This window comes from Psittacula echo (genome assembly GCF_963264785.1).
Source record: "Psittacula echo genome assembly, chromosome: 5".
In the NCBI taxonomy this organism is placed as follows: domain Eukaryota; kingdom Metazoa; phylum Chordata; class Aves; order Psittaciformes; family Psittacidae; genus Psittacula; species Psittacula echo.
The window spans coordinates 11,927,314-11,952,041 of NC_137739.1; the positions used below are offsets into that span (position 1 = coordinate 11,927,314).

The 24,728-nt window shown below is 43.6% G+C and overlaps 2 protein-coding genes across 2 annotated transcripts in view; one reads left to right on the forward strand and one right to left on the reverse strand.

Moving 5' to 3' along the window:
* Nucleotides 1-24,728, forward strand: part of NPRL3 (NPR3 like, GATOR1 complex subunit) — an 81,838-nt gene that overhangs the window by 47,240 nt on the left and 9,870 nt on the right. The window lies entirely within an intron of this gene.
* Nucleotides 12-17,976, reverse strand: MPG (N-methylpurine DNA glycosylase). The gene is made up of 6 exons (XM_080617584.1): nt 17,874-17,976; nt 16,144-16,297; nt 11,597-11,744; nt 10,746-10,979; nt 7,133-7,337; nt 12-1,277 (listed from the first exon to the last, which is right to left on the reverse strand). The coding sequence occupies exons 4-6, from the start codon at nt 10,965-10,967 to the stop codon at nt 859-861; spliced, it is 846 nt and encodes a 281-aa protein (XP_080473710.1). The 5' UTR covers nt 10,968-10,979; nt 11,597-11,744; nt 16,144-16,297; nt 17,874-17,976; the 3' UTR covers nt 12-858.

The following is a 24,728-nucleotide window of genomic DNA, read 5'->3' on the forward strand; positions in this document are numbered from 1 at the left end:
CAGAAGGCACCAAACAAGGTATTTTTCATGTGATGGGACAAGGGTTTTGAAAATCTTGCCTGTGAATTCCAAGGTGAGGTAGGGTGGGGATGTAGGGGTGATCTTGTCACCCCTCAACTTCTCAGTGTGGCTGCAGGGTCTGCGCTGAATCGTAAGAGGTTTCCCTCCTCCTGCACCTCATGGCAGGCTACAGTAGTGCTGCTTTCAGTGTTGTGGTTCACACAACACTGATTTTCCATTGAACTGCTTTCAAAAGCAGCTGGGGAAACAAACAAAACCCATTCTTGTTCTCTAGGCTGGATGTTATAGACTGGTATAGGTTCGAATGAGTTGCTGCAGGTCTTTTGTCCAAAACTCTGCTCAAAGAAAATGTGTTAGGTGAGGTCACTCAGGAGCTTGTCTGGTGGAGGTTCAAATGTCTCACAGCTCCTCTGGGCCCCTGTCCCAGTGTTTGCCCACCCTCATGGTGAAATTTTTTTCCATACAGCTAATGAGAATTTCCTGTTTTCCGGCTTGAGCCCATTGCCCTTCATCCTGTCTGACAAAAACCTGGCTCTGTCTTCTCTACACCCTCCCACTAGGTAGTTGTAGACAACAGTAAGATCCCTCCTTTACCTCCTCTCCTCCCAGCTCTCTCATCCACCTTAATTAAGCAGTTAATTGGCATGAGAGAAAGTGGCCTTTGATGTCCCAGATCGACCTCAGTGCTGGCTGGCAGACATAGGCCAGCCTGCCCCACACATAAAATCCCACCTTGCCCCATTCATTGTAAGGAAGTACATTTATTGTTTAAAAACCTCCAGGCCACTCTGTCTGCCATAGCTGCTGCCACAACACAGCTATAATACAGAGCACAGCTCAAGTCCTGCTTGGTGGCACACTTGCAAGACAAGAAAGCTGTCCCATTGCTGCCATCTCTCTCTCAGTTTTCTTGTCTACGACACTCACGAATCTGTTTCCTCGTAAATAAAACCTGAGGGGTTTTTGTGTCCACTCTCCCCTGTTGCCAATACCAATCCTTGTTGTGGATACCACGTCCTGCTCCCCTGGTAGGTCAGGTCCAGGTATCATCCAGATGGCAGCATCTTCTGTCAGGTCCCTTTGGTCAAAAGTCTTATCAATCCCAAATGCCTGGCAGAGCTTGGAGGGCCCATTACACAGCTGCCAGTCCTTCAGCAGCTTCGTGGGTCCTTTCCTTGAAGCACTGCGCATCTCTCTCATCGCATCTAATCCCTGCAGAGGTTCCAAAGAGCGAAGCAATACTGCAGCTCCTTCCCCTGTGTGGAACAAGAACCATGTGTTAGTACAGGGTTGCTAAGAACATCTCAGCTTTCAGCCCCACGGGCAGCAGGAGCACTTCAGCTCTTGAGCCCGCAGCTCAGCCTGATGGAGCAGGGAATTGCCTGCAGCACCCAACCACAGGGTCTGTCCTTCCATTGGGCGGCTTAGCATCAAGCGCCAGGCTCTGTCGTCAGCACTCTCCCTTCCCTCTTCTGAATGTCCAGTTCCCATAGCTCCGTGTCCTTTACTCATGAGTGCTGATTTGCTCTTCCCCAACCCCACTTCTCGATGTTACTAAGTTTAGTTGCTGCTCCAGGGCTTGCCAGAGGGCAAGAGGTTTTTCTTATGTCAGCGCAATGTTCAGGAAAAATACACATATGGTTCAGTTTTGGCATAGCTATCCAAAGCTGCTCCCAGACCCAGTGGATTTACAATAAACTCTCATTACAATAACTCCACTAAAAAAAGAGAGGGGAACGGGTCTGGATGCTGCCAGCAGAAAGAGGCATCTTGCAGAGATAGACTGGATGACGAGAAACCTGGGAAGGACCTGCAGGCACTGGGAGCAGCCCCTGTATGTGTATGCCTTTGCTGCAGGCTTTCCCAATTCAAACACCCTCATGGAGGGATGACCATGGCTTTGGGTAACTGCATAGCCATGACTAAGAGCGAGCCGAACCCCTGTGCCAAGGAAGCTCTCGCAAGATGGGGACCTGTGGCAGGATGGGGCTGCATGGGATGCATGGCTCTGAAAGCATCACTTCAGCAGAGAAGCCCTTTCTGTGACAAGAAGTGAAGAAAACTGACAGGTTCTCTTCTCAAAGGTGGTTTGCCTCCCTGTCAGGAGTCTTAGAAAACTCCAGCCCTTACCAGCTGCCCTCCCTGATTTTGGTGACAGTGAAGAAAACATGCAGCTCTGAGCACAGCCATTCCCCTATGATAAGCATCTCCAGTCTAAGTGGGACATAAGCACTTCCTTGGTATTTTCCACTGGACACCAGGGAAGGTCTTCTCATGACCTGGAGTGGGCGAGGAGAGCACCTGGCGCAGGGACCTGAGTGCTGCCTCACACAGCACCCCTTGTGCTGGGGCCACCCACAGCATTCCTGCCAGCATCTGCATGCTCCATGCTGCTTCTCCAAACAATCTCCTCTCCAGCCTCAAACATCTGGAGATGTGCTCAGGCCTGGCAAGAGCTTTTTTTGCAGGCACTGACAGATCCTAAGGACTGCCATTTCCAAAACCAGAATCCCTCATGTTTTGTACAATCCCACACTAAATTACCCTTCTGGGCTCCCAGCTGAGCCTATCAACTGAGGACCTGATTCCTGGCTTTGTGAGGTGTGTCTATTGCCCCAAGCCTGCTCCAAGCCCCTGCTGCCCTCAGTACATCTCAGTGAAGTCAACAGACTTCTTTCCAACAGCTGTCAGCAATCTGTTCCCAGGCACTCCCTTCTCTGAGGAAGGGGATTGATGCTAATCTGGCAGCCTGTTCTATAGTGATTTAGAGCTCAAAGGTCACTTTAGATTTTTAAGAACATGCTCCATGTCCTAATTCTGCTTTTCATCCATGCATAAAGAAACATCCTTCTCATCAGGATGCTGCCTCACTTGCCAGGAACAACTGTGGGATTCTGAACAATCCTTTAATTACTGTACTTGCTTTCATCCCTCACAAATGCCAGTGGAAACCGTGGTTACGCTTGAATTGAACTGCGGCCTTGGGAGCTCACGTGAAGAGAGACAAGCACTCAGAGAAACTGCAGGTGCTCCCAGAGCCCCGGCAGGGGATACGCAGCATTTCTGTCTCCGCATTTCCACCAGATAGTTTTCGCACTCTCTATTTGCAACACAGACACCATGCTCTGCCCAGGGCCAGCAGTCCCTGAACGTGACAGCAACACCACAAGAGCTTTGGGTAGATGTGGAGACAACAGACAAGTTAAGAGTGCAGGGATGCCATGATGAGCTACTGCCTTCTCTGCCCCCATCTGTCCCCACACCCCCAGGCTCATGTTCGGGTCCTTCTGAGTATATTTGCACATCAGAAGTTTTATTTTAACTACCAAAGAGCAGCTTCCTTCCGACTCAACTCCTGCCTGCCAGAATGCTTCAGCTGCCTCCCTCCCTCCCACAGCCTGCAGCAGTTTGCTCTCAGGGGTTATCTGGCTTCAGCATCTGCCTGACACAGATACGGCTCCTGACATACCATCAGCAGCAGTGCCAGTCCAGAGATGCAGAGTATCTACCACCCATGCTGAAGAGTCACTCCATAGAATGAGTAGCATTCAGAGCTAAAAGCTGGGATCTAACAACAGTGCTGAGGCAAATTCTCTCCTTGAGCAGCTAGAAATCATAAACCGATAGGGAAGTCCCACACCCCCACAGCGCAGCTTGCTGCTGCTTCCCTGGACTGGCTCCAGCTCTCATTCTTGGAAACAACTTCTGGCCACTTGAGGAAGAAAGTTTTCTCTCCACCCATCTGACTCTCGCTGCTCCCAAAACACTTCCTTCAAAGTCCTAGTCTAAAATCTGCAAGACAGGGGGAAGACCACGCAGTGTGACCCTGGGCCAGGGTAAAGCATCACTGGGATCTTGATTTTACAAGCTGTTTGTTCAGATCTGGCAGCAAAATGCACACCTTGGCAAATTGCAGAGAAACAAATCACAGCAAAGTCAGACTGTCATCATCAGATCCTGAGCTGACTAAAGACCGTAATGACTAAAGTCAGTGTTAAACTGTTTTTAAAACAAAAGCCTGCTACAGCAGTCAAGTTCATGCTGCTTGCCTGGTCCCAGCAGCGTGTGTCTGGGACTGCCCTGTGCAGCATCTGTTCCAAGAAGGCAGGCACAGACACCAAGGACAGTGCAGCACTCTGATCTCTGTCCAGCCAAAGGGCAGCTGCCTCCATTAAGCTGGCAGCTCCAGATCAGCTCCATGGTCACTCAGTTCAAGAGTCTGAGAAGCAGCAGCACAGCAGTCGCTGCCAGTACTGATGAGGTTATACTTGTTCTCTGAACTGCTTGCCTTCCTCCCACAAGGATCCTGTAATTTAAGCAGCAAAAGCACTTGCCTACATTTCAAACTACATAGTTTAATCTAAGCCAGCTGAGAAGTTGTTTGTGATTATTACTCAGTGCTAACTTTACTAAACCACCTCAACCCATCCTAGATCTCAGTTAAATCTATGTGCTTGCTCCAGCTGTCTCCAGAAATCCATTGTTTGTTAAAAACCTGTGTACGACTGCATGAGTATTTTGATGCAAGCTACCTGATGGCCAAACAGAAACATCTTTCAAGATTAATTGGAAAAATCTCAAAACTGATTTCTCCTGAAATCAACCTCAGGTTTTCCCCTAATTCTCACATAATTCAGTATGAATTTTGCTAATATGCATCCAGGTCAAAACTGAAATGGCTTAAGACAGGGTCAGTTTGTGTGTATGAAGACATCAGAAACCCCCAAGACCTTTCCCTTTCCCTTCTTCACTACTCCACTTTGCTGTGGTATTCCCAGATGTAAACCCCAACTACTTGCATAAAGCAAGTTGCTCTGCTGTCCTATGTGCATGTCTGGACTTGTTCTGCTCCGCCCCTCCATCTACAGAAACCTGTAACAGAACTGGAAGAGACTCAGGGACAGGAAACCAGGATCAAAGTTATGGATTGGCTTTTGAGCAAAAGCCTAAGGACAAAATAACTGAGTAAAAACCTTCAGCTTGGAAGACAGCTGAGGAGAAAATATGAAACATCCTAGGAGATCACAGGAGGCAGAAGATAATACATGGGAATAGATGCAACCATTCCATGTTCTCCGCTGTTTAACTCCTGGTGCTCTGCAACTTTGCACATCCAAAATCCAAGAGTGAAGCAGCTCTGGGACTTCACTGGAGATGCACCCTTTGGAAAGGAAAAGCATTTACTGTTCTCTCAGTAATTTGTGTCTTTCCAAAGTGACACCTTCAGAAATAACATGTTCATGTTCCTTTTATAGTTTCCTGGTCAGTCACTCAGGTTTTCACAGCATTCCTAGCGAATTCCTGCTATAAGAGCATGATCTGTACTACTAAGAAGGACCAAGCTAGGCCACAACAAGGTTTTTTGGTTTTGCCAGTGTTTCCATGTGTTTGTGCACAGCCACAGCCAGATTCACAACAAAGTTTCCAAGATCTGTCCCATATCCAAAGAATTAAATGCTTTTGCCTTCAACCCAGGTGCTTAAGTGCCACCAGAAAGACAAATTCCTCAGACTAAATGACAGGACAGGCTTCTTCTCCACCTGTACTAAGGTGAGAAAAGCATCTTGTGTATGATTCCTCCTCAGATTCTTTCTCTCAACACATCTGTAAACAGGCAAATACAATGCAGGAGTACATCCTGCTTATGTAGATGCATCTATGACAGACAACACACACAGCCATGCTGTTTACCTCTGTGTTCCTGACAAAGCTGGTAGTGACAGCTGTGCTTGGTGTCAACATAGCTGTGTGTATGGCAGGCTAATGGAGAGTAAGTTTATAACAAAAAAGTCCCAACTAAATCCATCACAACAGTGAGCTCTAACTGATTTGCTAGAAAGCTAAACACAGGTATGTAAGGGAAAAATTCCCAGAGTATAAATTTCAAATAAATTTTTCTAGAATTCAAGGGCTAAGTATCTTTTTTTTAATAAAAATTATTATTCCTAGTATTTCAAGTACTAAGAGACCCATCCTGAATAACAAACCATTCTGCTTTCATTATCTGAACAGATTTGGCAGAGACAATGTAATGAAATCCACATGTGTTCATCCACCAGACTCCAGACCTCCATTTAGGAAGGCAGGCTCTTCCCCCACACTGTAACCTGGCCCTGTGTTTCTGCTTGGCTCCTGTCCAAAGGCCAAAACCTGAGGATTAACGGTCACAGTTACAACATTTGCTTTCCACTTTGGAACACATGAGCAGTGGGTTTTAAGCTGTATCCTTGAAATGGCAAAAAAGAAAAGAAATTACTGTCGACTTTTTTCCCTAACTAAATGAGTATTCGTCTACGAAGTACCTGCTGCCGTTTCACAGCATCCCATTAATGAGTCACTTTATTGCAAGGCAAACACTGTCATTCTTACAGGAAAGAAAAAAACCCAAGTTTTAGAAGTAACACTTGCATGTTAACAGAGGCTGAGGAAGGAAAGAGTCTTAGTAAGTTCTAAAATAATTTGATTAGGGGTTGTTTATATTGAGAATAATAAAAGATGGAAGATCCTGTAACAGTCTGGGTATTTTGATTGTTTGTTTTAAGAAACAACAAAGCAGCTAAAACACTCCCACACTGACTCTTTGCTTAAGCTTAGGACATCTCAGACCTCTTTGTTTTCCCCAGCTTCTGAAGATAAATGTAGGAGACAGAAGAGTTTCTTACCATGACAACAGACACCAAGATTCAGGCTGTCATTAAGACTTCAAATTCTGCATCACCACTTTCAAGGAACAGAGTTCACTGAATCACCTGACTGAAGCAGTAGTCCAGGTCATTGAAACTGAAAGCTCCATCCTATCAAGATTCTCCTCCAGACCTTCCTATCTTTCTGGGCATGAACAGCTCACAGCTGGGACCAAAACCCCACCAGGCTAGTTGCTGTGCAGATGGAGATGGGCCCTGCTTGTAATAGCCAAAGTTAATACACTGTCTGTCCACAGTTACGTGCTGTTCCCAACAGCAAAACCCAGGTCCTAAGGGAAGAAGATGACAGCAAGTCCTTGAGTTCACAGGGCCCATAGGGAGCTCACAAGTGACAGCAAAATGGCAGGTGTAGCTTGAAATATCAACCCTATGCTGTAGGTATTGAAACTCTTTCAGCCTCAACTTACCTTGACTGGAAACGTTCACACAGAAATGAATCCCATAGATCTGATACACGTACAAAGTTCCTGGTTTCATGAACATTGCTGCATTTCGTTGTGTCTGCTTCCCACCTTTCGAGTGGGAAGCTTCATCTTCCCCACCCAGATAAGCTTCTGTTTCAACAATCCTCCCCCAGAGTTCTCTGCCATCAGGAAGTTTGCGAACTAAAATCTGAAAGAGAGGTCAGAGTGCATCAGTTAGCAACCCTCTGTGCAAAATAACCAGAGCACACGAGCTGGGGAAACAGAGAAATTGGCAAAAAAGGACTTGATACTACTGCATCCTCTCCTCTCCAGTAAGCAGCTCAGTCTGTAACCGAACAGCTCCTGCTAGCCAGGCCGCAGCCCAGTACACGAAGTTCCTACCTGTCAGTAACTCCATGAAATGCCTGGAGTGTCTAGATGTGGCAGTATCATAAAGAATCAGTTTATGATCCTATATACAGTAAAGCCCACAGAGTTGATTTGTGGTTATTTTGGTTATTTTCTCTATTCTCCACCACAATCCACCAGGTTTAAGGCAAAAAAGCACCACCAATATCAATCTTGAAGCATCATGAATATATTCTTCAGATCAGGAGAAACATGAGAGTAGCACAATTAAATAACTGCTATGATTAGATAGTCTCTCTCCACAGAGATGGTTCAAACAAGTCCTAGTCCCTAACCACAGAGATAATCACGACCAGAGTGAGCACTGATGCTATTTCTGTATTTTCTGCATCGCGGAGAGGGGCAGTGCGGGAGAGCTGGGAATTGGCTTCAGGCAGACAACAACAGATCCTTGTTATTACAGTGTGTTCCTTGCTGCTGGTACCTCCTTAAATAAAACAAAGCAGATGGAGGGTAAAAACCGCGACATTGAAAATACTCTCTGTAAAAAGAAAACAATCACTAAACTTCATACAAAGGCTTTTGTGGTTTGACCTGATTTCTAAACTTATTATTTCACTTGTGTTTCAGAAATTCTGCAGTATAGTCTAATTTAGGCAACAGCTATCAGTTTCATTCTACTATATTCAGCACTTCCATATTGGAAATCCAGCCATTGAAAAAAATTACTTTCAAGAAACAAAGCTCAATTCCTAACAGATGTTTGTGCTGGATTGCTAATGCAGTTACTGACCGGATCCAGTATGGATGCTCCAGAAGTCAGTCTCAAATGTTGCAACTCTGGTCTCTCACCATTTCCCTACAGCACTTCTCATATTGTTGAAAATAATCAGTTTATTATTTTTATGAAAAATGCACTGGTGTTTTGCAATTGCCTGTAAACACCCCAAAAGCACACCCATGTGGCCACACTGCTCTTTCGCTGTTATGAAATACAGTGGTTAAGTTATGATTTTGAAAGCATTCAGGCATTTCCCTGAGTCTTCAGACACACCAAATATTCACAGTTAAAAAATGGTGATCATTCACAATACTTTACAGTAAACTATTTTATAGAGGCTTTTATTTCACACTGAGGATGTATCTTGCTGTTACGACAGTTTGTTTTGAGAGGCCATTTACTGCATGTATGTTTTGGTTTGGTTTTTTTTGTTCCCAAGAACTGAAGTTATCACATTTAAGGTTAAGCAATATTGCTATATCAGGTACCTCCAAAATTTGGTAGAATTAAGATAACAAATTAAACACTAAAATACCATTATTGTTTTAATTCTATGGAAATGAGAGAACAGAATCAGTCATGGGAGACTAGGGGTTATACTTTAAAGAAAATCTAAAATAAAGATAGAAATTGCCTGGCATGTAATTCTAGGCCTAAATAGGAAAAATACAGAATTAGCACTAAAATATCTGCCCCGGGTAACTGCATGGCATAAGGGCGTCAGAGTCATTAAGACAACAAAAAATGCATCAGTAATGGGAGACTTCAGGTATCCTCATATAGACCAAGTAAGTATCAGTAGGACAGGACACAAATGATGGTTTTTCAGACAGCATCAAATGCTTTGCAGAGTGAGCAATTGGGGATCTCACAAAAGAAGACTAAACTCTCAAACTTATACAGAGTAAAATGCAAAGTCTTTTCCAAAGACTTATCCTTGAAAACTTTTGTCATGACCATGAAGTTTGGTGTCCTTCCACAAGCATCAAGGTCCAAAAATAATCTGTCAGAGTTCTGCTTACCAGCAAAGTGGTAATTTTCCCCCAGCAAAGAGGGGAAATTACGTAAAGTGAGGAAACTTGTTAGGAAGAACTTGGAAGAGGCAGCCAAAGGTCAAAGCTGGAAAGGCAAACCTCTAGCAGGATGTCTATAAAGATAGCAAACACATATGACGTATCAGAGAGAGGTTAAGACAGACCGAAAAACCCCAGCAGGGTTAAAAAGCAGAGCAAAGGCATCAATTACAAGCAAGACAATATCCTTAGAAAATAAAACAAAGCACTAGGCACAGCAAGACAGGCCAAACCCAACAGTTTGTGGAACAAATTCCTAGAGTTATCTAAAACAATGAGAACCCAGAGGGTCTGTTCACCCTACCGACAAGAAAGGTATAAAAAAAAGACTCAAGATAAGACCAGAACAGTGAAACTAAAAACACATTTTGCAATTGTATTTAGGAAGTCCCAGACTGGAACATTTTCTAGGGAAAACACTGGAGGAATTCCCTCCCATGGAAACAGTGGGAGAGTTTTTTGAAGGACTCGCTAAGCAGAAGAGAGATGTTTCATCTTCCCTGCTCTCAATTCCAAAGGCTTTCAACAAGTTGAGAGATTCCTCAAAAGCTTCTAGAATGGGAGAAGGGAGAAGGTCCTCTCATGAACCAGTAATGGCTTTAAAACTCAGAAACAGAAGATAGGAACAACAGGTTTTGGAGTGAATATTGTTTAACTGTGGGACTGTAGAGTCCTAACCATCTCCATGCTCAGGCCTGTGCTGCCTCACATGGTTGTAATAACCTCAGAGAGGTGATCATCAGAGAGCTCACCACGTGTACTGACAATGCTGAGCTACTCAGAACAGCAGAAATGAAAGCAGGTAGTATGAGAGACAACTTTCAAAGCATACAGGGCAGCAGGAAAGAAAGTACCAAGCAGTGTGCTGAACTTGCAGATAAGACTGAAATACTCAAGTACACTATGACAGTGGATACTGGCCAAGAAAGGATGAGGGCCTGCCATGCTATTAGCATCACAAGATACTAAAAGGGAGGCAGAGAAGGAGATGTTGCTGACTGCAGAGCATTACTTTACACTGAGCTAAGCAAGAGCCAAAAACAAATAAAGGAATACCTGAAAGGAAAATAATGGGCCCAAAACAACTTTCAAACCATAAACAGCAAGGTCCATTTCAGTAAACCAAAAAAAAAGGGAGAAAAATTCCACAGAAACTAATTTTGAAACGCAACAGTCAACGAAACCTGTAAAATTACTCCTCTGACTCCATCCAAAATAGACTGGGCTACTAGTCTTTAAATTCCACTGCATTTAACAAGAGAAGGAATGAGAGCTGTATTCCTAAAATAGCAAAGTCCTGGAGTCAGATGACGGAAAAAGAATTTTATCCTGTTACACTAAGTTATTAGCTAGCACATGCTCCAGTACAGTAATCTCAGCGTTCGTTTCTTACCTGTCCCAGAAAGGACTTGGCCAGGCTAATACAGGGCTGGTTGAAAAAATCTGCTTCTAAATGGGAAGAATTTTTTTTCTCTGCTGCAAAATATTTGCTGCTTTTTGGAGAAGAATCACCATCAGGTTTAGTGTTCAGGTTCCCCAAGGCATCAAAGGAAGGGAAGCTGGAGTCACTTTGGAGAGCACTTAACTGAGCCAACAGCTTTCGTTTCCTTGGCATAGTTCTAGAAAACTGATATAATACAGAATATAAAGCTTATTTAAAAGTAACTCATTTCCACAAACTTATTTTTACACATCTCTCCACAGCAATGCATCTGGAAGCTATAGCTCATTGGACAACCTAGGCAAACTACAGAAGCAGGTGACAGATTTAGCTGTGTCTACATCAGGCTAGGCAAATATTGGGATCTACTAATAAGCAAACAGAAAACTGCTGTTTGAGCATTCATCTTTGAAGGAATGCAGATAGAAAGCAACTCTGCTCCACTTAGCAGTAAAAATAAGTTGGCTAACTGTTAGGTTAGGAAATTCAGAAACTGAAAACAAGGATGAACCAGTACTAAGTACTTTTTACCTAGAACTAATGTAATCTGTTAAACAGACAGCAAAAAAATAGGAAACAACCACCTTAAAAACTGTGCAGACCTAGGAAGTCCACAAAATCATGCATCAATCATTTTAAGCAGTAACATAGCTGGAGTAGAATCTAAAACTCCACAGGACACAGAAAATTTGAATTGGGAGATACCCTATTTACAGTCACGGTGACAAACTTGCTTATCATGCTGTAGAAATGTCTCTGTTAGAACCTCCACAAACAGAAATTAAGCTTTAAATTCAGCGTACCAGAAAGATGAAGAGTAGTCTGTTCCAGTCAACAGTGCGTATCTGAGGAAACCACGTAACCTGCAATTGTTCTTCTAGGTTTGTCACCAATTTACTATGCAAGCTTCAAACAGTTAATGTTTCTTCTTCTGTGCCACAGTCTTTATACCTGTCGAACAGGAATAAACATTTATTCACTGTATAAAGTACTCTGAAATAGACTAAGAGATTTTGGAGCTGGAGATGATGATACAAACAGTGCCTCATTAGCTCAAACTCAAGAACAATTTGCAGTTTTCTATTTGTCTGGCAAAAGATCATCTCCCAGCTGGGGTGTTGCTGGAGATGCTCTTTACTTTTCTTATACGAAAGGTTATGAAAACAATAGGGAATGCACTTTTCCTATACTGAATACACAAAAAAGCTGAAACCAAACTTTTAGAATTCCCCCATTGCCACTAGATTTGGAAAGTGACTCTTACAAAGAATACAAAGACACCAGGTTTTAGAAGATGCCTCATCAGTTCTGAAATTCAACCACATGTAGATACACGGGAAAAAAAGTAAAGATTGAACATCATACATAATTAGAAATGGAGAAAGAATGCTACATACAGCTGAACCTGCAAGGGAAGTATATACATAGTTACATAGCTGTTAGCACTCATTTTTCACCAGATCATCAGCTTTTAAAAATTATTACAAAAACTTCCACCATCAAAACCAATCTTTGTCTTGTTCTGATGTTTTTCACAAAGAAATCTCCACCAGCAATGGTTCTCTTGAGCTACCCTGAAACAAATTTAGCATTGCTACACTCAGGATCACCAGTGCCAATTCCTTAACAGTGTTACACTTCACTTCAGAAGAATCCAGACATAAACATATAAAAATAGGCAGCAAAAAACCCCAATCACATAGGCATGCCTGGCAGAGAGGTGGCGTGTTTTTTTCTAAACATCTATTTCTTTACTGCACTAATTCAGTGATGTCAGAGACTTGCCATAGAATGGCCAGCTCCGTGCCAGGTATTCTGCTCTGAACTGTGCTTTCACCTGGTAGGAATTCTTAAAGGTCTTGACCTAAGTCACCAGCCTGCCTCAGACAGAATTGCCTGGTGGCCTTCACAAACCAGAGCCCTGCCTAGGAAAAAGGGTGCAAATAGGAAAAAAGGTTGCAGGAAGGCAGGGATGGAGGAGGAACACTTGTCTGTATCAGCCTGACCCTCTAAAAGACCCGTTCAAGGGAATCCTTCACACTGAAGACACTACCTCCAGACTTCTCTGACAGTATTAACTAGAACTTCCAGTTCATCAGCTGCACATAAAGACATGCTGAAAACATGGCCAATTTGAGTGAAGCATTAACTCATTTGGTAATTCGTGCTCTTATGGAATGTGACATCAGAAACAGGACCCCGGTTGCCTGGCACCGACTGCATTTCCAATTAAGTAATTCTTAAAAGCTGCAGGTGCTCTCATGTAAATATTATACTGGCAGCCTTAGGGTACCCTTGATTCCATTGCTATAGGCTGATCCTAGACAGATCTCAGCATCTTCAACTCTCATTAGAAACAGCAGTAGGAAACTGCCTTATAGTCATGAGAAAAGGGTCACATACAGAAATGTGACTACTTTAAAAGCAAAAACATGGAATAAGGGGACTGCAGTAGAAAAAGAAGTCTACCCTTTGTCTCCCTGCTTGTTCATACCAAAACATGAAACATGAAACTCTATGCCTCAAAGCCTATCCACACTTTCTAAAAAGGATGCTTCTTGTATATACAAACCCTTCTCACCTATGAAAAAGCACGCTGTAGAAGACAGTACATATAAGGTGCCCAAGCCTTATGTACTTGGGAAGCAAGAGACATGATCTCTTCATGTGGAAATCCACAGATGAAACTCTGCAACTTCACTTCTATCTAGATTTTCTTGCTTGGATAGTAAACAAATTCTACTTCTGTGCCTCAAACAGGAACCAGGTGTGGATTTAATCGCTCTTTACTAATTCTGTCGTAACCAAACTAGATACAAGTTGTTGAGCACATGTGTGTGCACATGCACAAAGAGAAGTATGGAAGTCAGAAAAGGCAGATCAAGAGCTGAATATGTCTGCACAAGTGCCTGAAGTGTTCAGGACTGCTGGGCTAGTCCCAGGCAAGTGTTCAGGGACCCTGAAAGCCAGAATCAGAGAGACACTGAAAATCCATGCAGCTCAGCGGCAGATACACCCTGTAGTCAAGGCACAACAGAGTCTCTACAGGCTTCTTTAACACTTCTAGTAAGACTGCGTTTGCAGGTGTTTCCTCATGTATTCAATGAGCTTTCACTAAAAGGTGGCAAGAAAAAAATTCCACCTGTAATTTGCATGTACTTTTGGCACACAGGTCCAGATACCTGCAGCTGGGAAGTTTTCCTCATACAAATGTATCTCCTGATAGCATGATGAAGAGACATACATAAGCATTGCCAGTTCTGCAGAGGCAATTCCTCATACTAACTCCCAGTTGTACAGATTATATGTGGGAATGTATGAATGGTCAATGCTGGGTCAGACCAAAGGACGCCTCTCTATCCTGCTCTCCAGCACAGGTCAGAATCAGTAGCTGATGGAACAACAAAATAAGCCCGCAGTACCTCCCTAACACATCCTCCATGTCTCTCAACCAGGACCCTCTGAACCAGGCAGTCCATGCATACTTTGTGAGCTTATGCAGTCTTCCCTGAGCCTGTGTAAAACTATCAAACCGAGACTTTATCGATGAAGAAAGCTTCACAGAATTAGTCATTATGGCTCAAAAAACTCATTTTGTGTGTGAAATCAGGACTGCTCTCCACCCACGTGAATCAGTTTACATTTGCAATTCATCTTCCTCAGCCCTGTTACACCTTAAATAATGTAAAGCCAGCTCACATCCTCTTTCCTATCTTTGCACCAACTGTTTATGACAGGGAACTCCCTTATCATGTCGAGCTGCTCAGGTGAGGGCTCCTGTTTAAAAGCTTCCTGCAATCTGAGTACAGACTGTAAGCCAGACCTCTCAACATGCTTATTTAGACATTTACGGCATGACTTTCCATTACAAAAGCCACACTGGCTTTTCTCCCACCATACAATATTTATGCAGGTGTTCAATACTTTTACCTTGCAGTATTTTCTACCAATTCAAATGTCTAGGTCTGCAGTCCACAGATATCCCCTAGAACTCTCTTTAAAAAGTAGTGATATGTCTGCTGCCAAGACCATCGTTAGCAGCACTTTCCCTAGAGGCTTCATCTGGTTTGGCAACTTCTTCCTCGCCATTGTCTATTAATTCCATAACCTCTTAAACAGACACTTCATTTTAAGCCAGATCCCTGAATTCTCAGCAAAAAAGATTTCCAGCCACCTTTCCTGTCTAGTCTAACCTATTAGTAACCAGAAGTAAGTTCAGTCCTGGAAAAGTGTGGCATGCTGGAGAAGCAGGCAAAAAAAACCAACTTGAAAAAAAGAGTGCAGGTAGGAGCTAATACACCATAACCATAAATACTAAGTCATCTCTCCCCAGACACACTTGGACACTATGTGCAATTCTACTAATATCTCAAAAGTGTGACAAAAATAATGGTTTTATTCACCTTACTGAGCGCTTGTAAGTACATTACAAGTACTGTAATGCTTGTACATACTGGGGATGTAATTTCCTGCAAGATGTCCTTCCAGTTCCAGTCTTCACTCCAACTGCCTGCTGGACATCTTGAGCTTTTTGGAATGAATCTTACCGATTCTTTTGTAAAGAACAAGGAAGATAACAATGAGGGAGAGTGATGGAAAGTCATGAAAAACCCAAAAAGCCTTCACAGCAAAATTATGCTCCATTTTGGTTGATTCTCTTAAATAATTTTCTTTTGTTCTGTTTCTCCCCACCAACATTTAGCTGCTATTTTTAACTGAGTGCCAAACATGCATATTAAATGAAAGCAAACAAATAAAATACTAACAATGGATGTTAGCTAGCTCAGCCTCCTGAGATTTGAGTTAATCAAGCCAGCATTTAACCAAGGCAGCATTTAGAGAAGCCACAAACACTGATCAGGAAATGGACATATAGACTCAAAACCACCTGCAGTTCGGGTTTTTTCTTTATATCTACATTATTTGTAGCAATGTACATTGTGTATATTGAGCTTATCATTCAAGAGCTGTAAGTTGTATTCTTTCCTACCTCTGTGATAGCAGTGAGGACACTCCTGGTTTGTAGAAGATACTGAAAGAGCTATATAAGTGGATAAAGAACTAGTTGGACTCCAGTCTTAGGTACCCATCTTAAAAAAATGACCCTAGAAAACATATTCCTTCCTCAAATATTAATATTGCATGAGAAATAATTTAGTTTTGGCATGGGGGTTTGACTCAATGACCAAAGATGTTTCACCAAAGCCTTCATCAGTGCATTGACACGAAGGAAAACTTGTGACTCATGCTCAAACATCTGAACAAGATCCACAAAAAGAGTTCCTGTTGAAGTACCAGTAACTTAAAGACTAAGAAGAAAAACATAAACAGCAAAGACATAAAGATTTACCTGAAAAAGGATGCTGGAGTTGCTCCCTGCATGAGCACTGAAGCAGAGGGTTCTCACACCTCTTCCTGAGAAGTCAGCCCTAGGCTCAGGGAGATACACTGCTCCACATGCAGCTGTACAAAGGACTGTGTGAAGTCCAACGAGAAGTCTTTAACTTAAAGAAAAAGAACAATTTCAGGCCAAGGTACTCAAAGAAAGGCCTCAGTACTCAAGCTCTGCACAAAGAACCTGAGTGCTCCTAAAAAAAATCATGTGGGGCAAATCCCAGCCACTCTTTGTAGTCAGTCATGAGATGGGCTCCTAAGAGCTAAGGTGTTGCTCAAGGTGAATAATTGGGACTGACTCAATGCACATCCTATGAGCCTCTCTGCTTAGTGAGAAAGTCTCTTTCTTCTAGAGGGAAGGCTTATCCCACATTTAGCAATTCAGGATTAATCCCTACAGTATACGCCTGTTACAAAGTATCGGTGTCCACTTTGCACTGCATTACCAGACACCATGAATCAGTTATAGTAAGAAAACAGAACACTGGATAAGAGCTTCAACAGATGGAGGTCTGCAGAGATACAGTGTAAATGCAGGTGAAGAGAAATAACTGATGTAATGTTCACCAGGAAAGTGGAGGACATTTTCAAAACACTAGAACAAAGCCTTCAGACCCTGTATAAACAAAGCAGCATCTGAGGAGAGGATAATTTCCCACACAGTTTTGCCTAATACACTGTATGTAACAATAGTTTGCTATGGCAAGTGAGACAAAACGCTTCTGATGGTATAACAGAGGAACAAAAGCAGAAGTCTCTTCTATAAAAAGATGCTTCCAGGAAACCATCAAATTGCTGATTACTGTAGAGGCTGTGAAAATCTGAGTCAGACACTAATTTGAACCAGTGGAGGACAAAGGTGCTCCTGTTATGCCATAGCAGCCTTGTTTCTAACCTGGCCATCTTATTTAGAAAAGACTCAGTTTTAGAACAGGTTTGCAGCACATGTCTGTGGACTGGTATTTTTCCTCCTTATAGGGCCAAAACCGTATCACTTCTGTTACACATCTGTACAGCAGCTGCTCTTGGAGCACTCAACTATGAAATCACTCTTCCCCCAAAATCTCTGAGCATCTATTAGCAATTCCATAATCCGTTTACTTAATCACATACAAAAATGCCAAAGGAAGCTCTCTGCAGAAGAGACACAAGAGCAAGCAGGCCACAACACAACCTTATTCAAACTGTATTTATACACCTTATCTACCCAGGTGATCACAACCTTCAGTCCCCACACCTGAAATGTATTCAAAAAACGGGAGTATTACCTTTCCCTTAGCATTGATTGCATAGTCTTTGTAGTATCTTTAGCTCATAACATATATAAAACGTATGGGGTTACAGTGTTAGCATGAGTCATTTCCATACACAGGTGTGTACCATGGCAGTATCACAGCTCTTCCTGCTAAGTACACGGGAAGCATTTACGGATTTTGCAGTGAAACCTTTGTATGATAAACCGGTTATGGTGGCACTAAGTGCAGCCCACAAGTACATCACTATTATGCGGAACAGCAGCTCGGGTTTTTAAAGGGAGCCAGGCCACCGAGCTGCAGCGGCGGCGGGGAACACGAGCAGCCTTTCCGAGAGCGGCGGGCCCAGGCCTCGGAGCCTTCCGTCAGCAGCCGGAGTCGCCTCGCCTCGCCTCACCTCAGCCCGCCCAGGCCCGGTCCCCCGCACACGCACCTGCCGCGGCCTCCCCACGCCGCTGCCGGCCGCTTCCCCACCTCGGCCGGCCGCGGCCTGTAACGGCAGCAGGCGGGCCTTGACCGGAAGCCGGGAGCTGTCGTGTGGGGCGTGCCCGGCGCGGAGCGTGGGGAGGCGGGCCCGAGGCTGAAGGGGCGTCGGTAGGGCTGCGCTGCGCTGTTGGGAGTGGAGAGTCTTCTTTGACCCGACAGCTCAGCTGTAGATGGCGATGGTCCACAATCAAAGCGATTTACAGCCTTTCCTCCGAGCGCGCATTGTGGCGCTCGATTTCTGGACCACAGAAATCTGTACGCCGCGTTTGAGCTCTGTCTGGTTTTCAGCATCCACTCTCGCACTCCGTGCTGTTTCATATTAATCCTACTCGGAAAAATAAAGGGGTGAATATGGATTCTGGTGAATACGAATGGTCACAAGCTGGCTTTACAGAAAGCTGCATTAATTATTCCCTCAGTTCCCTGACTAAGAAGTATCTGGCCTGTGGAAAAAGAACTTGGCTTCAGCTTTTAACCAGATGGAGCATGTGGTCAAAATGGGGCCAGAATACCATTTTCTTTACAACTTTGTGGAGACATGCAGTTAGGGCTGTTGATTCACAAACAAGTGTTTGCACAAAGGGTGTAAGTGAAAGTCTGATGGATTTATTCCCGTTAGTATAATAAAACACTGATTAACACCAGTGAGGACAGCGCCAGCCAGAAGCCAGCAATGCAGGGAAGGAGCACTTCGTGTCTACCCCGTTCATAAATTTGCTAGGATGAAGGATAAATTACTGACTGAAATTTTAGCAGCTCTGGAGGTGCAGATAAGTGTAGAAGTGGCTAAGGGTGCTCTTATGGAGGCAGACACGGGGACCAACACACCAGTGTGAGTAAGCTGGATAAAAGCTTTGACATTCCTGTACACTCTGAATTGAAGCCAGAATTCCCAAATTTTTCTCCTCTGTTTAATAAGATGTAAAAAAATCCCCAAACCGACCATGAATGGAGCAAATTTGGAGTTTGTTACACAATAGTAAATTTTTTAGACTGTGAAGAAAGAGCTAATGTACTTTGGAACCCAAAACAACATCAAGAATGCGCTGAAAAGCCCTTAAATCATTGTTGTAAATCATGGCAACACTGTAGTGGTGTAAAAAAAAAGAAAGGGAAGGAAACATGCATATGTTTTAAAGTTATTGAAACTTCAGTTGGAGATCTCTGAATGATTTTTTAGTTGATATGGACAAAGATAGGCCCGCAAGAGTTAAGATTCCCTGGAGAGATGTTACCTGCTGGCTGCATAAATGCCTTTAGCTCCAGTCTGCAACCAGCCATTTGTATTATTAGCAAAGACAGCAAGGGAGGTTGTTAGAAATCATTAACAATGTTGACTGAGAGTCTCTGAAAGAGCATCGTGGACTTCCTGACTTGCATGGTTCACATCCCAGCTTTAATGTGGTATTAATACAAGAGAGGAAGACCAAAAAAGTGCATGGAAAGGAAAATAGCCAACCATCAAACGGCCTTCCAGCAAACTCTGAAAATTAAAGGAGAAACCAAGCAAGAATGAGAGATGTAGGAAGGATTTCCTGGGGTCAGACTAGTTCAGCTCCACAGACTTTCTCCTGTGGGAGTCTGTAGGACAGCCACTGTCAGGAACGCTGGCTTCTTTGACAGCAGATCTATTTCATGCCCAAAGGAAGTATTTAAAGCTTTTAGCACCTGAGGAATGTGAATTGCTCCAAGCGACAGCTTATGCCATGTTCTTCATTTGTCCAATAACTTTACTGTTACAGAATCAATACCTAAAATAGCCTCCTGTAAAAGCTGTTTGGGAAGATCAAAGTTTCCCTCCCTACTGCACAAAAACTTTTTTCTTTTATTTCTTTTTATTTTTAATGTGAGAGGAGTGACTTGGAATCCGTGCTTAGGAAATCTGGCTTTTGGAGTCCATGGGCTCTGTGGCACAATGCATGCATACAGTGCTCTGGGCTTTTGTTGGAGCAGAAACCGTGTATGCAGAGTGGTTCCCTACAGTTTCCAGGATACACAGACTGCTGACTTGCCATCATTCTACAGTGAGGACAGCAGATCAGCATGGGAGCAGGACAAAGCCAAAGGGGCAGATTCTCAACTTTTCTCTGGGTAAGAGAGCAAATCAAGGTTCAGTGGTATCTGCTGAAAGCCTCATCTGTCCAGCTAGACAGAGATGTGGAGCTCCCCACTGACAGCCATTGACCAGCCACTTCACATGGCCACGCTGCTCTTACCAACATTTCCAAGACAGCTGCAGCGTTTCATGAGCCAACTACTGAAGAATTCCCGGGATGAAAGCGCTCCAAACAGCACAGGGTTTTATGACATCCACTCCTGGCCTCTCCTGACATCCAGTCTTGGCTGCTGCTTCCTACTTATCCTCAACTGCTGGTGTCTTATTTGAAGCTATTTCCAATCAGTGTCTGTTGGAGGTGCACACAACCCTCAAATTAGTACCAGAACTAACCAGCTACTAGAAGGGAGAGGTGCTCACAGCTACTTTGGGATCTCCCACACCCAAGCTGAGCCACAGATCAAATGTCTAGTTCTGTGAACCAAGCCCATTCATCTCATTATGTAAGCAGATGTTTATGTTTTATTCTAAATCTGGTGACATCCATGGTGGACATCCATTCTAGATACCATTCCACCCACTTTACACTTGGGGTGAAAAGAATCCGACCAAGTGCACTGTGTGTAATAGGAAAACATGGTAAATTAACGGACCTCCTGGGAGCCTCAGCTCTAGACCAGAGAGAGAAGGCAAGTCCTATTTATTAACATATTAATGGATTCTACTGAGGGGTTTTTCTTGGGTTTCTGTTCTGTGAGAAGACAGAAATGCTTGGCTGTACAGGATTGCTCAGTGCAGAGAAACAAACGTGGAAACCAAGAGGCCAGGGCAGGCTGCTGGATGCTGGGCTCTGCTCAGTATGTCTGGCGGGTTGATAGCTTATACAGTATCCCCAGTGAAGCTGGTTTTGGTGGTTTTTGGGGATCTCCCCTGGCTGCGTGGGACAGAAGCAGTGGGAAGCTGGAGTCTGAGAGCAAAGGCTCAGGTGAACTAGTAGGAGGCTGGGAGGCAGGAGATGGAGCTGGCTAAGCAATCAGCCAAGCTTTTTAAGCACAGTAGTTTCTTTTTCTGAAGGTGTTAGTGAGAGTTTATTCAGTATTTTCTTAATCAAGAGGAGTTGTACTGCAGTCATGCCTTAAAGATCAGTCAGAACAGAAAAATGGTATACATGAGAGTGACAGGGGTTTGTGTGTACATATATGTATGTATGTGTACACATATGACTCTACATATGTACACATATGCACTTATGTAGAATCAGAGCATTTCAAGCCTAAGAGCTGTCAGCCGTGTCCAGCACTGCCTCTCTGCTGAGAGTACTCAGAATGTGCTGGATGCAGGGGAAAACCCAATTCAAGAAATTCCATTGGCTCTTTGCCCCCAGCTACTTATTCTTGCCTCTCTCCTTCAGGGTGGTTTTCTCTCCACTGCAGCAGCTGTGCTTAAACTAGCTCCCTGTACTGATTGAGATTAACATTGCTCCCATGTGCTGCTGTTACCATGTCCATACCCTCTAGAGGAAACAGCAGATCACCTTTGACATGTATAGCCTAGAGCAGTAAGAGGAGAAACAGGCACAAATGAGGTGCATCAGCAAAGCTGAGGTCAGGGTAATGCACTGAGGAATAACTGTTTTTCTGCATCCTGTGCAAATGTCAGCATGCCAGCCGCTGGCATTTTTTCAGATAAGCTCCACCAATGTCTCATACCAGATGAAAAATGTTCAAATTAAGATGCAGTTGAGCTGATGATCATTTGCTTTTACAGGAGTCATTCTGTGCCCTTTGTAAATATAGAAGAGCTGCTGGAAGGGAACTTTTAAAGGTCGTGCTTGTATAGTATGAGTGTACTGGAATAAAGACTGGTCACCCACTCACTAGCTCCCCTGGGAAAACAACAGAGCATTTTCCAAGGGAGGCTAGAAATTATGTACTGAGTGGGTCCCAATCACTCTCTTAGAGGCTCATTACAAAGCATGGCATGGGGAGGGTGAACAAAGACTGAAAAGGAAAGAAAGTGGCTTAGAAAGTGGCAGGATCAAAAAGAAAGAGACAATTCACACATAGGCTGAGGAGCTTATTTCCGTAGGACACTCTGGGTACTAAAATGTTGTGGGGGTTCAAGAACCTTTTGAGGGAATACCAGGAAGAAAAGTCTGCCCAGGCTATTAAAAAAAGACACACCATCTCTAACTCAGGAAGTCCCTGAGCCACAAACCAGTGGGGTCTGGTGGAGTATTTAGGAGAAATGTGACTGTATACTTGACTTGTTTTTATAAGGTCTGTAAGCTTTTGCAATTGGCTGCTGTTGGAGGTACATATCTCTGCTCAGGGGATCTGTTATCTGACTCATCCGGCTCTTTGAGACATTCTGCAGGACTCACAATTGCTTTACTTATCCTGCTTAGCTGATCTCTTCTAGTAAATCTAAATTCACCCAGGCAATGCCCAGAAGGTGAAAGAAAATGTACAAATAGCAAAAAGGCCCCAAATGGTCGGTGAAACAAGACTGCCCACCCAGACCCTTTTGGTTGCTATCACAGACATCCAAATTTAGGGAACATATGGGCGTGGGCATATTTGGAGTCATTGACCACAGGCATGACATAGCACTGGTTACTAAAACTGACCTGGAGTTGTTTGCCTTGCAGGATATGGTAAGGAGGCTTGGATTGAATATCATTGACTAAGGTCACAAGAGTTAAGCTTGAAATAGCTGAACTTGAGAACATTTGGGATGTAAACAGGTGACCGGAGGGAGTATGTCACAAGCTTTTTGCAAGGGATAATCATTGACCAGAACTATTGGCATGTAGGACCCAATCTGAGAAAGGCTTTACTGCCTGTGGAACAGTGCTGGCAACAAAAAGATTAGCTCTGCATTCACGGCAATTTAATTATATTCCTAGTGATTTGTAACTCCATCTTGCTTGTGCTCATAGATTAAAAGAATTATTATAAGTGCTGCAAGACAGAGGTTCATCTTAGGGCTCACAAGCCAGAACAAGAGACAGACACCCGCTCTGTTGGGGTTTGTGTTTCAAGTTTAGTCATTGTAACTAAAATTGCTGTTATGTTTCCCTTTTAACCTTCTTTCCCAGGGTAAGAAAATTTATGGGCTCACATTATCTGTCTATTTCTTTCCCCTTTGAATCTGTAGATTTTATAAAACCTGGTTTCTGTGTAGAGGGGAAAGATCTGGAATCATGTCCCTCCTTACAAAAAGAAGCAAGAATGTGCTCAGCAACTCCGTACACTGTTTGAAGTGTTCTGTGCGATAGGCACAAATATACTGGCCAGCCAGTGCACGCTGCTTATGGAGGCAGATGGTGTGTGGTGTGGTGCGGGGAACAGGAGAGCTCCAGCATTGCGAGCTCCTCAGGAGGACAACAGGAGACAGGTGATTATGGAAAGGAAGGGAAGTGGGGCACAGGAGCCTAGAAAACTGTACTTTGTTCCACTGCTCAAAGAGCAACTTAAACATGAAAGATCTTCAGTTTATCTCTGAGATCCCATTTAAAAGAAGGGTTCTTGAACCCTCAAATCTGTGTTCAAACAAATCCCCCAGGTTTGATGTGACTATTTGATGCTGCAGGGTTTCCCAGACAAACACAGGCAGCCTGAGCTCTGGGGTGAGAATTCAAATCACTGGAAAGCAACAGGATGCACCCTCTGCATATCAATTTTTCAGTTGGCATTGGACTTAATGTTCCAGTTCCAAGAACTGCCACTGAAAACAAACTTCTCCTTTTGAAGAGATGGGAACTCAGATATTCCCAGGGAAAAAAAAAAAAAACGGTCTGGGGCATAAATACAATATAGGTATAGTTTGCTTTTGCATGTAAATCACTAATGCTTTCTGCAGTGCTCACTCATTTGTAACATCTCTGTCCTTACCCACTGCTTCAGTCAAGGCAGGTCAGTGTTGCAGCTTTGCTGTGGCTTTTACCTTAGGAATGTTAAAAAAAAAAAAAAAAAAGAAAAAGAAAATTAAAAAAAGCTCATACCCTAACAATAAAATTATGTTGGGAAAACCCCAGTAGAGATTTAATTAATAATGAAAATTCAGTCCCTTTGCTAAGGGATATTACTCTCTTTGAGGTAGTAATTCCTCCAAACTAACTAGCAACACTTCCTGGCAGTATAAGCTGGATCTCTATGTAAGCATTTGTTAACAGGCTTTGAAGGTAGATCAAGTGCTTAAGGAGTTACCTATGCTGAGCAAGGGCTCCTGAAATTTTGCAAAGGTGGTGATTAGGCTCTGGCTCTTCCAGGACCTTCAAAGCCTATCTGCAAACAGCTTTGAAATGACCTTGGCTAGACAACCAAGTCCATGACACCTTCTCTGACAAGCAATGTCATTGCACAGGCAACCCCTCCTGTCAGTCCTGTACAGTCTGGGGGTGATTATACTGAAATCAGCAATCCCCATGAGCCTGTCTGCCCTAAGCAAAGGTCTTGACACCCACGAAGCAGCCAATTTAACTAGCACTGCTGAAACTAGTTGTGCCCCATCTCCTCACTGTCATGGGTGGGCCAAAGAGGACATGCAAGAGTTGAAATTAAGAGCAGTTTGTATTCCCATAGTGGAATAAATACATTCCCATAAGGGACTGTAAACTGTGCTCTCTTTCCAAGCAGGAACCCCTTTTCCCCTACTGCCTGACAGAAGCTTGTTTCCCATTTTAGTTTAGGAGGTTATTGCGATAGACACCACATCTGGTTGCAATGATCTGAAACTTTCTTG